General features: G+C 41.0%; 1 protein-coding gene across 3 annotated transcripts in view; it reads left to right on the top strand.

Annotated features, from left to right (window-relative positions):
- adarb1b (adenosine deaminase RNA specific B1b) overlaps positions 1 to 16,830 on the top strand; it is a 194,333-nt gene that overhangs the window by 162,631 nt on the left and 14,872 nt on the right. For all 3 annotated transcript variants that reach the window (XM_015965522.3, XM_054746482.2, XM_054746483.2), the window contains 2 exons: positions 8,682 to 8,756; positions 11,085 to 12,001. In XM_015965522.3, coding sequence (XP_015821008.1) covers positions 8,729 to 8,756; positions 11,085 to 12,001 — 945 coding nt within the window. In that variant the 5' untranslated portion in view covers positions 8,682 to 8,728. The remainder of the gene's footprint in view (positions 1 to 8,681; positions 8,757 to 11,084; positions 12,002 to 16,830) is intronic.

Here is a 16,830-nt window from a genome sequence, read left to right as displayed (position 1 = left end):
GACCTCATCCTATTCATCGATTATCCAAATAATCGTTTGTTGCAGCCCTACAGTGTATCCTCCAGTCTAAGCCTGTAGCAGCATAACTACAGAGATAACTCTGGATAATCTATCCTATCTAGATGGAGGCATGTTGGAGGCAGGGCAAGGGAGAGCCGTCTTTACCGACTGTACACTCCACCTCCCTCTACTCCCCCACTTGTCCAGATCTGGGCTAACATCAGATTTTAACCATAAGCCCTATCAAATAAAAATGTTTTAAGCCTATTCTTAAAAGTAGACAAAGTGTCTGCCTCACGGACTAAAGCTGGGAGCTGGTTCCACAGGAGAGGAGCCTGATAACTAAAAGATCTGCCTCCCATCCTAATTTTAGATATTCTGGGAACCACCAGTAAACCTGCAGTCTGAGAGCGAAGTGCTCGGTTAGGAACGTATGGAACAATCAGATCACTGATGTATGATGGAGCTTGATTATTAAGAGCTTTATATGTGAGAAGAAGGATCTTAAAATCTATTCTGAATTTAACAGGTAGCCAATGTAGGGAAGCTAAGACAGGAGAGATATGATCTCTCTTTTTAATTCTCATCAGAACTCTAGCTGCAGCATTTTGGACAAGCTGAGGACTTTTAACTACATTCTGTGGACTTCCTGAGAGCAATGAATTACAGTAATCCAGTCTTGATGTAATAAATGCATGAACTAGTTTTTCAGCATCACTCCTGGAAAGGATGCTTCTAATCTTAGCAATATTCCGAAGGTGGAAAAAGGAAATCCTACAAATCTGTTTAACCTGGGATTTGAATGACATGTCCTGGTCAAAGATAACACCAAGGTTCCTTACTTTGTTCTCAGAGATTAATGTAATGCCATTCAGGTCAGGCGATTGGCTAAGCAATTTCCTTTTCTGGAATTCTGGTCCAAAGATGAGAACTTCCATCTTGTCTTGATTTAAAAGCAGAAAGTTTAGAGTCATCCAATTTTTTATGTCCTCAAGACAAGCCTGTAATCTACCCAACCGATTAGGTTCATCAGGTTTAATTGATAAATATAACTGAGTATCATCAGCATAACAGTGGAAGTTTATCCCATGCCGTCTAATGATTTTACCAATTGGGAGCATATATATAGTAAAAAGAATTGGCCCAAGCACTGAACCCTGTGGTACTCCACAAGTAACCCTGGAGTATGAAGAAGATTTGTCATGTACATTTACAAAATGAAATCTGTCAGACAGGTAGGATTTAAACCAGCCTAACGCTGTTTCTTTGATCCCTACAACATGTTCGTCTTTCTAAAAGAACATTGTGATCAACTGTGTCAAAGGCAGCACTGAGATCTAACAAGACTAGAACAGACACAAGATTCTTATCTGAGGCCATGAGAATATCATTTGTAACTCTCACTAACGCAGTTTCAGTGCTGTGATACTCTCTAAAACCAGACTGAAATTCCTCAAACAGAGCATTAGTGTTTAAATGCTCACATACTTGGATGGCCACTATTTTCTCCAGGACGTTGGATAAAAATGGAAGGTTAGATATTGGTCTGTAATTCATTGGGTCATCTGGATCCAGAGAAGGCTTCTTAAGTGAAGGTTTGATTACAGCAAACTTAAAATCTTGTGGTACATACCCATTTACTAAGGATAGATTGATTATATCTAGAATGGGGGCGGGAACCAAAGGAAATGCAATTAATGCTGAGAAATAAGCAGGTCTAGTTTGTCGAAGCTTATTTTTATAAAGCACAAGACTTTTTCCAGGATAGGTAGGCCTCCTCATGGTGCATAGAGCGCCATGTTCTCTCCAATTTTCTAGAGTTTTGTTTTAAGGCTCGTAAATGAGAATTAAACCAGGGAGCCAACTTCCTGTCCCTAATTACCTTCTTTTTTAATGGGGCAGCATCATCTAGTGTCACACGTAAAGAGGAATTAACATGATGAACTAAGGCATCAATTTGTGAGGGGTTAGAACTGAGAATATTGCCCTCTGTTACGTTCCTCTGAGATGCTGAGGACAGTAAAGATGGAACAGTTGATTTAAAAGATGCAACAGCGTTGTCAGATAGAGACTGACTATAGTGAAATTTACTTTCATGTCTCGAGAACTCGGTTATAAAAAACTCAAAGGTTATCAGAAAGTGGTCTGAGAGGACTGGATTATGTGGAAAGATCGTTATTTCCTCACACTCTATGCCATAAGTCAGCACAAGGTCCAATGTATGATGGCAGGAGTGGGTGGAGCTATGTATTATTTGAGTAAAACCAATTGAGTCTAAGATATTACTAAAGGCTACATTGAGGCTATCATTTTCAATGTCCACATGAATGTTAAAATCCCTCACTACAATGACCTTATCAGTATTTAGCACCAAATCTGATAAAAAATCAGAGATCTGATCCAAAAACTCAAAGTAAGGGCCTGGTGGACGATATAAAACTACAAACAAGAGTGGTTTTACAGTTTTGCTATCTGGATTAGGAAAACTAAGAATAAGATGTTCGAACAAACTGTAGCTATTAATCGGTAAGGGACAGATTAATAAGTCCGAATGAAAAATGGTTGCTACTCCTCCTCCTCGCCCTGTACTTCGAGCAATATGATGATTTAGATAATTTGAAGGAGTCGACTTGTTTAAGCTAACATAGTCCTCTTGCTGCAGCCAGGATTCTGTGAGAGAGCAAAGAGATCTGATCATCACAAATCAAGTCATTAACTAACAAAGTCTTAGAAAAAATGGATCTAATGTTCAACAACCCACATTTATTTTTTCTAGTTTTCTGCTCAGTTGAATTTGTTCTAATATTTAAGAGATTTCCATGATTTGCTTTATTAAGCCTGATATTTAATCTGTGTGGTTTTGGCCGTGGGCAGGACACTGTCTCTATGGGGTAGTGGGTGGGTAACAGTACAGAAGCTGCAGAGGGGTGGGTTAAACTACGACTCTGCTTCCTGGTCTGGACCCTGGGTTGTCATGGAGGACTAATAAAACTGGCCATGTTCCTAGAAAGAAGAGCTGCTCAATCCAAAGAGGGATGGATGCCGTCTCTCCGCATCAGACCAGGTTTTCCCCAAAAAGTTTTCCAATATCAATGTAGCCCAAGTTGTTTTCAGGACACCACCTAGACAGCCAGCGGTTGAGGGACAGCATGCGGCTAAATATGTCGTCACTGGTCCGATCATGAGCTCAATATACTGCACTACATTTGACCAATAAGATGTGAATTTCTATATAAATATGGAAATCCAGTCTGATTGGTCTTTGAATGTTTAACCAGAAGAATTAGGATTCTTTGTTTATTCAGCGATCGTTAGACACTTCGTATTAATTCAGAGAGAGTCAAGTTTATAAAAAGTAAGAAATTTATTTTCTAAACAATTAAAAACATGACAACTAGGAAACACTTTATGTGATGAATGCATCTAAGTGGATGGAATGTGAGGTGTGATAATGTGTGAATGTGATGTTGTCAGAACCTCTCAGTTTTGAGTTGGAGTGAATGTGGTTTGCATTAACCTCGAAAGTTGATTTCTAATAACGGCATCAGACGCAATCTTGTTGTGTCTATGTACCCTTATCCTAGACTCTCTTTTGGATCCGAGATGTCGGGGAGTCCGTGGACCCCACGGTATCACAGCTCGTAGAGAAACCACAGTACAACCAGGTCACTCCAAAGTTGTCTCCAGATCACGACAACCAGGTGGACTTGTTTGCGTCTATGGAAGGACTCTTAGGGAGTTGGAGATGTGTCCGCTTTTTTCTGAAGGAACTGTTTGTGGTATCAGCTGTAGTGTGCAACAGGTTTGATAGCTTGTCAAAGATGCGATGGGAGAAGAGGCTTTCTCCGATGGCCAGTCGGAGTTGGGCTAAATTGCCTCACTCAGGATGTGATTCTGTTTTAATAACGGCCATATTTTGGTTTACTGACAAATCAGAACTTGCCATGAAAATGGGTTTTGCCAACAAACCTCAGATACACACCTCCCTCAGATACGACGATGCTGATTTTGTGGATAAGAAAATATCTATGTGCAGTGACGTTAACTTTAACTTGCGTCATGGAGATATGGTGAGTGTGTCTTGTCCAGTCATGTACGCTGATTAAATATATGGGTCATATATTTCATTTCATCCTTATTAATCTAAGCACAGATTAATCTAAACATTTCATTTAACCATATTGTTCATTCATTATATGATTATTTAAGTATTCCATTCTACCATATTGTTAATTCCATGTCATTATTTTAACTCCTCTTATAAAAGTTCATTTCATTATATGATTTAATTATGAAAGTTCATCCTTCTTGTTCATTGAAGCAAAGAAGTCTTAGATAAGGGGAAGCTGGAGAGAGACCTTGGTCAAGCAGCAGTCTCTTTCTTGCAGATTAAAGGCACCAGTTGAGACTTACGTCTCCATATGACCAGATACCGAAGAGGTCACACTGTAGATGAAAAACTAAACATTTCTGGAGGCTACAGTAGGATCTCTGATGACTCGGCCATACTCGGCTGTGTGTCTGAGGGGAATGATCTGCAATACAGGTCAGTCATCATGGACTTTGTTGACTGGTGTGAGCGTATCCACCTTCACTTGAACACCTGTAAAACAAAGGAAATGGTGATCGACTTCCAGAGAAAGACTCCCCCTCAGTCACCTGTAAACATCCAGGAAGCAGACATTAAAGCGGTACCTGGATGTTGACCTCAACAGCAAACTGAAGTGGTCCAACAACACAGATGCTGTATATAAGACAGGACAAAGCCGCCTCCACCTCCTTCGAAGGCTGAGGTCCCTCTGAGTCAGTTCCCATCTGTTAAAATCTTTTATCAAACTGTCAATCTGTTTTTAGCACTCTTAAGTGTTTTACTGTAGGGAGCACTTACTACATTTATTACGGTAATACGCCTCCAGCGTTAGAGGAGTTTGCAGTCTTGCTGTTAGCTTGCTGCTATAGTCCTAAACAACCCACTGTAATATCAAGTCATTGGTCATTGAAAAGATAGTTAAGGTTTTTTAAGAGGTTACTATTTGTTTCTAATTCACCGCTAACACTGTTAGCTCAATGTTATCCTCTAGCTTTCTTTACGAGATATTAGAATAAAACTGAAAGACGCCATGGCTTCTTAGAGGTACAAGAAAAAACTTTTGTGCCACTTCTGTTTACTGGCTTTGGTTCTCTAAACAGCTCTGGAGCTCTTTGCCTGCCGGTGTCGAATTACAAATGCCGGCGCTGGATTTAGCTCAGCAGAATCATGGCAACCTAACAAACTCGCAGACTGTAAACAATAACTGTGTCCCTATTTAATATTTTATTTGAAAGGAGACTGACAACCCCCAGCTGGCTGTTTTAGTATAAACTTCCTTCCACCATGATTGAGGCTTTAGATTGTTTTGTGATTATTTTACTGTAGAATTATTACATATTGTACCTTTAAATTTGCATGCATGCATATGCTTTATTTAATGTCACCAGCTCTAGCACATAGAAGCAAACTACATGAAGTAAAGGTCTTTGTGAACCACGAGACGTCCATGAGAACTCAATTCCTCTATTCTGTTTCAGTTCATACTTTCATACCTTTCTCAAAGGTGTGTTGTCATACCAACCTTCTTTAACAATATATCAGTTGTAATTTGCAGAATACCTTCTTTTGACCTTCAGCAGTTCATATTCATTTAGTTACGAATTTACAAGACAGAAGTCCCACACACGTTTAACTTTTTCATGCAACCCCAGCCGCCGATTGCTCCTGATTTCAGAATTAGTTACAGATTTATGACTGAAGTGGTCCAACGCATTAACATTAGGTTCTGATTAGACCTTTCAGTCCACGCTTTAAATAATATTAACTCATTCACTGCCAGCCGTTTCCTGATCGCTAACGGCCTTCTCTGCCAGCGTTTCTCACCGTTTTTACTGTTTTTTTAAGAGTCACAGAACGTTGCGCGCTAGCATGATGTTGACGCCAAAACAACCAAAACAAAGCGGAGACTCATCTCTTACATCAGGAAGAATCCGTGTGTTTCGAGCGTTATCCGTTCTTTCATAATCCGTTGTCGAATTTTGAACGGCAGAAGCTTTTCCGGTTTGCGCCTCACTTTTTTTTACAGGAACGGCCCAAAACGATCTCCTAACACATGGATGTTCTGCTTCCTGATCACCTGACATGTGACGTACGCGGATGAAGATCGGCTTCAGAGCTGAGATGTTTGTTCTTTCAGCACGGGGGCTCGTTTTGACGCCCAAACAGTAAAAAAAATGCTAATGACGACTTTAGCAGTGAACAGTTGGATCTAAAGTGACGACTTTAGTCGTCAATGACAGTGAATGAGTTAAAAAATATGTGAATTAAAATAGCCATGTTTTACTAATGTTTCTGTGCCCACGTTGCTGCTCTCTAATGTATTTACTCATTATTTTTCCTCAGTGAGATTTATAACCATAGTGCACCATGCGAGTAGATTTAGTTCTGGGTCTCAGCTCGGGCGCACCGAGGCAAGCGACGCCGGGCTTCTGCTACCTGAGATAAATGACTCCCATCCAGTTGGACCCTCACCCCCCATACTCCCATCACCCCACCTTTTCATTTTCAATTATGTGTTGGAATATGAATCGTTAATAGGGTGATAATTGTGCTAGCATATTTGCTGTCACCCACCATTAGCCCAGATTAATTAGCCCATTTACTTTAGCTTAAGAAAGTGTCTGGCTGAGGAATGGGGGCGCTGATGGAAGGCGGATAGAGAGAAAGTAGAATCAGCACAATCTGTTCTGTTTCACTGTGTGTCTTTTCGTTGGGATTTCATTGTGCTCTGCTCTACGCTTCCTTTGCGTTCCCTTTCTCATATAATTTATTCCACAAAGCTGTGCTCATCTGAGCTGTTTTTTTTTTTAATAATTTGTGTTACTTTTGGTGATTTTTCAGGGCATACATTTAAATAGACATGCAAGAAATCTCTTCATCTTGTAACAACGTGAAGCACGAGCCAGTGGTGAAACTTATCTCCTTGGGATGTCAGAGGTCCACCTTCAGATTTCAGCTAATCTGGATTCATTTGCACTGCAAAATTGAAATTGGCAAAAGTTCTAATCTGGTTTGTGGGCGTCAAGTTTGACTCATAAATATCACAATCGGACCAATAAATTGCGCAATTTCCAAACTGTGTTGCACCGGGTTCTTACAGGGGCTCGAAATCATAGGAAGTGTTTGAATTGCGATGGATATCCAAGGTATTAAAAGTATTGGGATTAAATAATCAAGTTAGGAAACACATTTTTCACTAAAAACTTGTGGATTTTAAGTATTTCAACAGTTCAATAAATAAATGATCTTTATTGTAAAGAATATTGAGATTTGATCAAAAACAAAAACAAAATAGTGTCTCTGTTCATTTAAATGTGGGTATTACCGTCGTTTTTGTCCCATGTGTTTCCTTTGGTAGTTAAGATTTCAGTTTGTAAAATAAAGAAAAAAAAAACGTAGATGCATAAAAAATGAACAGTGTGAACTGCCCTCTCATTTTTTTATGATTACTAGGGGTGGGTTTGATTTTAAAAACTAATCTAATTAATCGGAGGCTTTGTAATCAATTATTTTTGATTGATCACATTCGATTTGTTCTAGACAATCCCCCCAGCAGGGTTTTTTATGAAAAATAGCGTTATTGATGCAAAAACGACACACCCGCATGTTAATGAGTGTATTTCTGTAACGACAAAGCCTGTTGGATTACTTTGGTTTTGTTGTAAAGGTAGCCATTGTGGGATTTGTTGGGATGTGTAAATATTGTTGTATGTGTTATTGATGATATGTGATAAATGGACATGGAACGTTGTAAGTGTACTGAAGACTTTGTTAGAGGTGCAGCTTGATGATAGTTATTGATGTAATGGGCAGAAATTGTGATGCTAATAAGCAACTGGTGGCCGCTTGGCCTCAAATGGTATTTTTCTACGCGTTTTTTTTTTCCAATTGGTCATAATTTCCGTGTTAACTTCCCACTCCTGAGACAAGGAAGTAAAATATCTGGTTTGAGCATTTATTTACTGTTCCTGTTCTTGTCGATCACTCTGAGGTGAGATGCTGGACATTCCTGCCTCGAAGCTGCTTGAAAAGTGTGTAAATGGTGTTATTTCTGGGTTTGGGGTCAGACGCTGATGTACAGGTAGTGAAAAGCTTAGATTCCCAAATCTCATCAAACAGAAAGTTTGCGAGGTAAGAACATTCCAGGTGACAGAAAATCTTTTGATTTGATGTTGGAATGAAACCTTAACGAAGCTTTAATCTGTCTCCACCTTGGGATAAGTCACACGTGCAGCCGTGGAGCGACTTGGCCGTGTCACTAGCGGTGTATCTCCCAGCAGGCAGTGGGAAAGGAGGTCTAATCGCAGGGATATTAAAGTCACAATAGACTGCTCCTGCTATTAAGGCCTGTCAGCCCGGGCCCCTTCCCTCACCTTGATATCTCTCCGTCTCTGAATATTTATATGCTTACATCAGGAGCTGCTCACACACTGCAGTGTGTGCATGTTTCTTTGTGTGTGCGTGCACCAGCGAGTCAAGCATAGAAATCCATCATCGCTGTAGCCACTCCAGCTTTCTGAATATGTTCATGTGCTGGCGTGACGCTCTGTTGGTGCTCATGCCATCCGTCTCTCTGTCCTCCAATCCCCAGGTGCCGTGGGGGCGAGGCTGCTCTCAGGTCAGAGCAAACCTGACACCATGGATGTGGACGAGGAGGAGAACATGAGTGAGTTCCCTCTGATTCTCCTCTTTTCTTTGTCTGTTTTTCTTCCTTTATTATGAAAACTTGGCCTTTATATTTAATTGTTTGCCTGGACTCTCCCTCCTCCGAGCCTGCCTGCTTCTCTCTGAAACTGTTGTGTAATCAGTGTGAACTCATTTACCAGCCCGTAAATAAAGGAGATTCCTTTAAACGTCTATATTCTACAGTAGAAGTGCGGGGCACATCAACGAGCGTATTATTTACCATGTTTCTTAAAAAAACACGCAAAGTAGTGCATCGTTATTCTTAACAGAAGAGCTAATAACTCCATCTCCGATGCTTCAGGTCACTTCCCGGATCTGCCCTCGACCGGCGTTCCCCTCTGCTCCAGCAGATCAACTTTGATTAAATGTTTTTGTTTAAACTGCGGAACAAGGTCACATTTAAAGTTGGCTACCATGCCCCAGCTTGCTTTGCAAATAAAAAATTCTAATTGTAGTTATAGTTGTGTTACCTTGTAGAAAAGTGGGTTGTGCCAACTTATAAGCTAGTCTCTGTTGGCTTTCAAGCGTCAGACGCCTTGCTGTTGTCAGATTTTGGTATGAAGTACACACGTGAAGGTTAAAGACAGTCCAGCACACACCCCGAGAACAACGGAGGAAGACGCAGAGGGAAAAATCAGCTTTTTTCAAACAGCCCAGATAAAAATACATCATGATTAATGGGTTTTAGATTCATAACATCCAAAACTTTATGATTTTAACTCTGAATAAATACTGGTTACACAAATCCCAGCATGACCACAACTGCATGTCTTCACTAAAATCTAACCAACGCATGGCTCTAATTAACATTTTGTCCTCATGTCAGGTCCAAATGTCTATGGAATATAATTTAATAAATGAGAAGCAAGAACGTTCAGTCTTCAGGGACGTCTAACGCTCGTTTGTAATCCTGGATTGAAGAAAATGCGCTCACGATCTTCCTGTGAGCCTTTTTCTTGACTGTATTTGTGCAGCATGTCAGAGATGTTATGTGTTTTTGTTTGTTTTTAGGTTTTGTTTAACATGGATAATAACTAATTCAACTTAAACGATCATCTTTTTCATGTCAAGCACCAAATGTTCTCGCATTTTAACTTTTGCAGAAAAAAGATTTGGAGTTGACGCATTTTTTGGTAGCGTGCACCATTCTGATGGTTAATAGTTGATCTCAACTATTCCGCTAATGTTTTCTCCACTTAGGTTTCGCTGCACAGCCCACATTCATTTGTAAATGCATGAACTAAGGTGCATGTTTTTAATCATGAACTGAAAGATTTCAGGCTGTACTATCAGAATCCGGTTGTTATTTCCTTTTTTTGTCTTGAGACATGTCGGTGGCATTGTGCTGCAGACGGTAGTGGCATGTCGGTACATTTTTACCAACACTGTGCTCTCTGACAAGCTCCACGGAGGGGATCTCAGAGGCGCAGAGTCTTCTGAATGGCACCTCATTAGAGACCCTTTTTTTTTTCAGGGAAATTCAAACTTTCCTTATTTTAAATTCATTTTTAAACCAAGTAAAATGCATTTTAACCTCCACCGCGTCACCAGTCAAGCCTTTAGGATCCTGCAGTAGGTGGAGTCTTCTCCTTCTGCCTCTTTGATGTACTCTCCTGTTTGCCTGGTCCTCAGCTCCTTCCCCCTGCACTACCCCCCTGCACTCCCTCAACCCAACCTACAATCCCACTCATGCACACTGCGGCCTCTCTTTCTCTCGAGTACCGCAAGGAGTAACCTATCAAGCCTTTGCTGGAGGATGTTATAAATGAAAATTTTTCCCGACATTCCATCCACTTTGCAAACTGGATCAGTGATATGTGTTCCCTCCAGTGATTACTTTTCTTTTTCTGGTTTTAATTTTCTTATAGAGTTATTGAAGGGTAAACTAGGGTGTGCTTATGTGTGCATGCGTGTGTGTGTGTGTGTGTGTGTGTGTGTGTGTGCATGCGTGCGTGTGCGCAGTTGATTTTCTTTGCATTTTATTTTAAAAGCTGTAATAGTGTGTAACTTTTTATTTGACTCAAAGATTTAACCTACATTTACTCTAACCTCACTTTTGCATTAGTGAATAAAATCGAAGGCTGCTGTGTTAAATTCGAGGTATTTAGATATAAATGTATTACTTTCCCTTTCCATATTATTAAGTTATTAGTCAATATCTTTACTCTTAATAAAAAGTTATCTTGTTCTCATAAAGGAACACAAATCATTGGTTCGGTTCCAAAGAGTGATAAAGGAATCTATAAATTTTGCATTTACAAGGTCCTGCAACGAAGGCGTTGTAAGTTACTCTTTCTGGGCACCGCAGGTTCAAGCAGCACAGACGTTAAGGAAAACCGAAACCTGGACAACGTGTCCTGCAAAGATGGGATGGGAGTCGCTGATCAGCTCCCCAACGGAAGCAGCCTCAGCAGTCGAAAGCGGCCCTTAGAGGAGGGTAACAATGGCCACGCGCATTCCAAGTTCCGCGCCAAGAAGCGCAAGAAAACGCCGGGTCCGGTGCTGCCCAAGAATGCTCTGATGCAGCTGAATGAAATCAAACCAGGTCTACAGTACAAACTGCTGTCTCAGACGGGACCGGTCCACGCACCAGTCTTTGTCATGACTGTAGAGGTCAATGGACAGGTGTTTGAGGGTATGGGCCCAACCAAGAAGAAGGCTAAACTGAATGCAGCTGAGAAAGCCCTGCGTTCTTTCGTACAGTTCCCTAATGCATCCGAGGCACACCTGGCTATGGGCCGAACGCTGACGGTGAACACAGACTTTACATCTGACCAAGCTGACTTCCCTGACATGCTCTTCAATGGCTTTGAGACACCAGCTGCATCTGAAGAATCCTTTTATCTAGGCTCCAACGGTACAAATTCTCTAGGGGAGTACCCATTACCCACGCCTCCTGGCAGCAACCTTGCCCAAGCCCCATTGCCCCCTCCATCTGCATTTAGCTCACCATCCGCCGGCAAAAACCCAGTCATGATCCTCAATGAGCTCAGACCAGGCCTCAAATATGAGTTTGTCTCAGAGAGTGGTGAGAGTCATGCCAAGAATTTTGTGATGTCTGTAACGGTGGACTCACAGACATTTGAAGGCTCAGGGCGCAACAAGAAACTGGCTAAAGCCCGGGCAGCGCAAGCCGCCCTATCTGCTCTGTTCAACATGCAGCTAGACCAGACGCCATCCCGGCAGCCTATACCAAGGGAAGGGTTGCAACTTCACTTACCACAGGTAAGATACCTTTCCCTTGTAATGAACCTAATGATCGTGTATTTACATGCTGATCTTCAACATGCATTAGGATCACAAATATAGTTTCCTGGAAGGTTTGCAGCTAATCAAGGATGCTAGCAGAGACTATGATGAAAACTTGCATTTGAAGGAAACTTTTATGGTTTAAGCTGTAACTCATTAGCCTAGTGAACGAGACCTAATTCTTGCTTTGAAAGTTTGGTCTAGGAACGCTTGATTGGAACCTCCGCATCCCCTAGCAACATTTTGGCTGACCAATCACAGCTCTCTGTAGGGGTTTCAAACTGAGAGTGCTGTGATTGGTCCACAATGGTGGGCCAATCACAGCACTCTATCCACTTTGTGGGCCAATCACAGGGTTGTTTGAGTCTGGTGGGCGGGATGTTGTCGTAGGGTTGGGCATCGAGCATCTATTGGAACCGGTTCATTTTTCCCCGAATCGTTCGTAGTTTTTATTTTTGATTCCTAGTTTCAATTCCTAGAATGCCGACCGGAAGAGGAATCCGCGGCCGATCTCCGTGAAAAGTAAACGTGATCTGCAAATTGTGATGAATGCTTTTCAGAGCTGATCACACCAGCTGTCTGTGTGCAGCACCGAGTCCCCCTCCCAGGAGGTGGGTGAGTTTGTCTCACTGCAGAAATAAAAACACACCCGGAGCATCAGAAGGCTGAACATTAACCTGTAGAATAATTAAAGTCATCATGCTAGAGCAGCTTCTCTGTGGTGGACCACACCAGCTTCTGCCTCAATAATAATAATAATAATAATAATAATAATAATAAATCACACACAAAGCTGTGAACATTTAATTTCCTTTCTGAACTATTTCTGTTGAGTTTTAATGTTTAAATCTGTTAGATTGTTACCGACAGCAGCTACGGTTAAGTTCCACTTCCTGTTGTGACTGAAGCTGCTGCAGCATGGAGGTGTAGTTCTCGGTCATCCTGGACATGATCATCCTGAGAGCTTTAGCTGAAGACAGCTGGACGTTTCTGGATATGTTGGAGACATTTAGCCTCTCATCTCAGAGGCTTCTTCCAGACTTTGGTTGTGGTCAGAAACAAACACACTGGTTGTGCCGCAAGTCGTCTTCTTTTGTCTCCAAAACATGTTTGTGTCTACATGAAGGTGATGTTGTTGTTCATAGAGTTAAAATTCATGTTGAAGTTAAGATGATTTCATCCAGTAGGACCTGTGGTTAGCTGGCTCATGTAAAACATGTCATGTCTTCAAAGAATCTGAATCGGGAATCGATAGGAGCCAGAATCGAAACGAGGAATTGGAATTGGAATCGGAATTAGGGCTGCAACGATTAGTCGACGTTGTCGACAAATATCGACAGTAGAAATAGTCATCGCCAGACGTGTTTTTTTCGACCGAGTGAGGCATCTCACTTCGTTACAATCTCTGCCGAGAGCCGCACATGCGCAATAGCTTCTCTGCTGAGCGTCAACTAACAGAAATGGCGGCGTCCAACACAGCAGCTACGCATACCAAAACATCTAAAGTTTGGGAGCATTCTAGCCTGGACTCGGCGAATAAAAAGATTACCTGCATAATTTGCAAAGCAGCCCTTGCGTATCACGGCAGCACCTCAGTGATGCATGAACACTTAAAGAGAAAGCACGTCGGACAGTTGAATGAAACGGAGTCTGACTCACCTCGGTAGGATTTAAATAACACGAAAGCCAATACGTTTTGTTTTGGATGCACATTTTTTAAAATGTATTTTCACTTTTAAAAAAGAGATTTGATGTTATGCCCGACTGTGCCTGACAAAAGTATTTTAATTTTATTTATGCATTTATGTCTATACTGACTGAGCAGTGTTCCTAATTGGTGTTAGACAGGACATTTTTATTTACTGTTAGTATGAATTGGCCTATCAGCAGCAAAGTTTTATAAAATATGCATTTTCCACTGAATAACCCATTGTAGTGGTTCAATAGTTACGTCTTACGTAGGAAACCATCAAAGGTGAGATTCCATAGAAAATATGGAATCATTTTGATGCATCTTTGAATACTACCTTTAATCAGAAGATCGGAACTTTTTATTGCAGGGATTAGATAACACTTTGTATTAACCCAGAGTCACAAGAGAGAGAAGTTTAAAAGTTTAAGAAGATTTATTTCTAAACAATTTAAAACAAGGCTAACTCTAACTCTAAACACTCTGTGATGAATGGATCTAGGTGAATGAGGCAAGATGGAAGGTGTAAAGAATGTTGTTATCAGAACTCTCGTTTCCAGAGAAGCCTTAGTTCTGTGTGGAGCGAATGTTTTTGGTCTAAACTATAGTCGGAGTTTCAAAATACCACATTCAGACACTATCTTGCCGAGCTACATACCCTTGCGGAGACCTCCGGTGGTACCGGAGCCGGTGAAACAGCGTACGGTACGACAGACTAGTCTTGGATTGCCTCCAGGTAAGCGGCAGTTGGTTGACAGCATCAGCGGGACCCTGAACGGTCAATGAGTTCAGCTTTTACTCTGAAGGAATGTTGCTTCAGATGGAACTTGCAACAGGTTTAATTATCCAGCTGTCAAGGTTCTTTGTGGTAAAAAGTTACGAGTGGCCGGCTCGAACTCTAGAACGTTTGAACTGAGTTAAGGGTGACGTGGGAATTAGTTTTATAATTCAGATGTTTTGATTTATGGTCGAATCAGAATGTGACACCAAAAATAAACACTGCACAGACTATGTCACGCGTCAGAAAGGAAAGCTCTGATTGGAGAGACAAAGGAATGTGTCATGTGATTAACATTACATGTGATCCGTCTAGTGTGTAGTTTAAAGTTATATTACTTATTAAAATACTAACATAGGATTATAATATCAAGTAATTAATATTCTCCTTTCACAGATTGATTTAACATTGAGCTTTACATGATTATTTGGACTAACAAAGTTATTTGATTATTATTTAATAGATTTCTTGGTCTTCTTTCTTCTTGAGCTGTAGGGGGAGGCAAATAGCTAGTTACAACAGCGAGGCATCAAGGGCCTTGAGCAATATCTCAAGGAGATAAATTCTTCCTGAGGAGAGAGGGGAAAACAGTCCCTTCATGACGCGACACCATCTCTCTTGTGTTTATTATCATTTTTCACATAATTAAAGCAATCTCATGCTAAATTTAAGAAACATTTAATAATCATCCAATTAGTCAACTCATCATTTCTATGGTCTGTGACTAGTCGACTATTAAAATAGTCGTTAGTTGCAGCCCTAATCGGAATCGTTCAAAATCAAACGATGCCCAACCCTAATGATGTGACAGAGTGGAACAAGATGGCGGCTTTTACATCAAATTTGGACTGTTTGGACTTGGGCTTTCTGAGAATCAGGAGCAGATGGATGTTTTTAAGTCCTTTACTTGGAAAATGGATGTATTTTCACCAACTTCAACAGTAGACTGTCTCATTTACAGACATCCACTGTGGTGAGTTCGTCATGTTGTTCATTGTCCAGTAGCATGCGGAGATTGTTAGAAAGACATCGGTAGAACCCGCCCCACAACGAGAACCCTCAATGGAGCGTTGCCAGACCAAATATATTTATATAGTCTGGCTTGCCAGGCTAGTAAATTATGGCTTCAAGATTTTTGTGGACTATTTTATTGGAGTAAATTAATTAGACCTTTCTGAATGTAAAAAGATCATTTATGTTCGAGATGTTGTTGAATGAATAGTTGGACAACATTTGGTGTTACTAAATATAATTGACCACCTGTTGTACAGGAAACATTGAGTTAATAGTCTGTAATATAGCAGAAGTGCAGTATAGCCTAAAGCGCTATTCAAGTCATCTGTTGGAAATTGGTGTTTTAATAATTCGTGTTTTCTTCTTGAGCTGTAGGGGGAGGCAAATAGCTAGTTACAACAGCGAGGCATCAAGGGCCTTGAGCAATATCTCAAGGAGATAAATTCTTCCTGAGGGGAGAGGGGAAAACAGTCCCTTCATGACGCGACACCATCTCGGATGCAATGGGTTGCACGTTACATAAAAAATCAGACTGTTAATCTTCTCCACTAGTGTGCAGCCCTGTTGCACAAAGGGGCCAGGAACACATCTCTTTGGACTCATTTATTAAGTTAAAGGAAGTTCATTTCAAAATGGCCCACCTGTCAAACTTAACCGCTCCACAAGGTTATCTTTAAAGGGTCATTCACATCAAGTTAGCGGAGTCTAAGGGACGTTACATGACTTGTTAGAGATGACTGCGAGTGTGTGAAGAGAGATAACACGGTCAGCAGAGATCATCCGCTTGACACAATGTCAACAGTCCATCCAGAACGCCTTTCATTCTTTCTTTGCTCACTCTCCTCCTGTCATCTGATTCATTAATGAAAGTTAATTTTAAAAAGATAGCTTCCCTCCTAATTGCTCTATTAACTTTCTGTTGCTTAATATGTAATATCTGCAGCCTGTTTCCATCAGCCAAAGTGCTTATGAGAGAATAAGCATGCTGAGGGAAGACGCCTGAGGGGAGGAGTGAGTGTTTCGTGTTTGTGTTCAAAACCTAGCTTGATTGCAGATCCACATTAGCAGCTTTAACTTCCAAATCAAGCAAAATCATTTAGTCATACAATAAATAAACTTCTGAGTTTCAAAACAAACCTTTACGTGAACCAAAAAGCAAAGGCCCACTTCACACGGCAAATAGACGATTTTTACTCTATTCTTCTCTGAAGGACCACTACAAATCGGAGAAACTCAACATATTTCATCGTCTTGGTCTGATATCGAGGACAAATGAGCGAGTTGCTTGTTGAATGTGGCGTGTAGCCAATCAGGAAGCGCTGT

This window comes from Nothobranchius furzeri, chromosome 14 (genome assembly GCF_043380555.1).
Source record: "Nothobranchius furzeri strain GRZ-AD chromosome 14, NfurGRZ-RIMD1, whole genome shotgun sequence".
NCBI lineage: Eukaryota > Metazoa > Chordata > Actinopteri > Cyprinodontiformes > Nothobranchiidae > Nothobranchius > Nothobranchius furzeri.
Note: the sequence above shows the minus strand (reverse complement) of the source record. Positions and strands in the feature narration are given on the sequence as shown.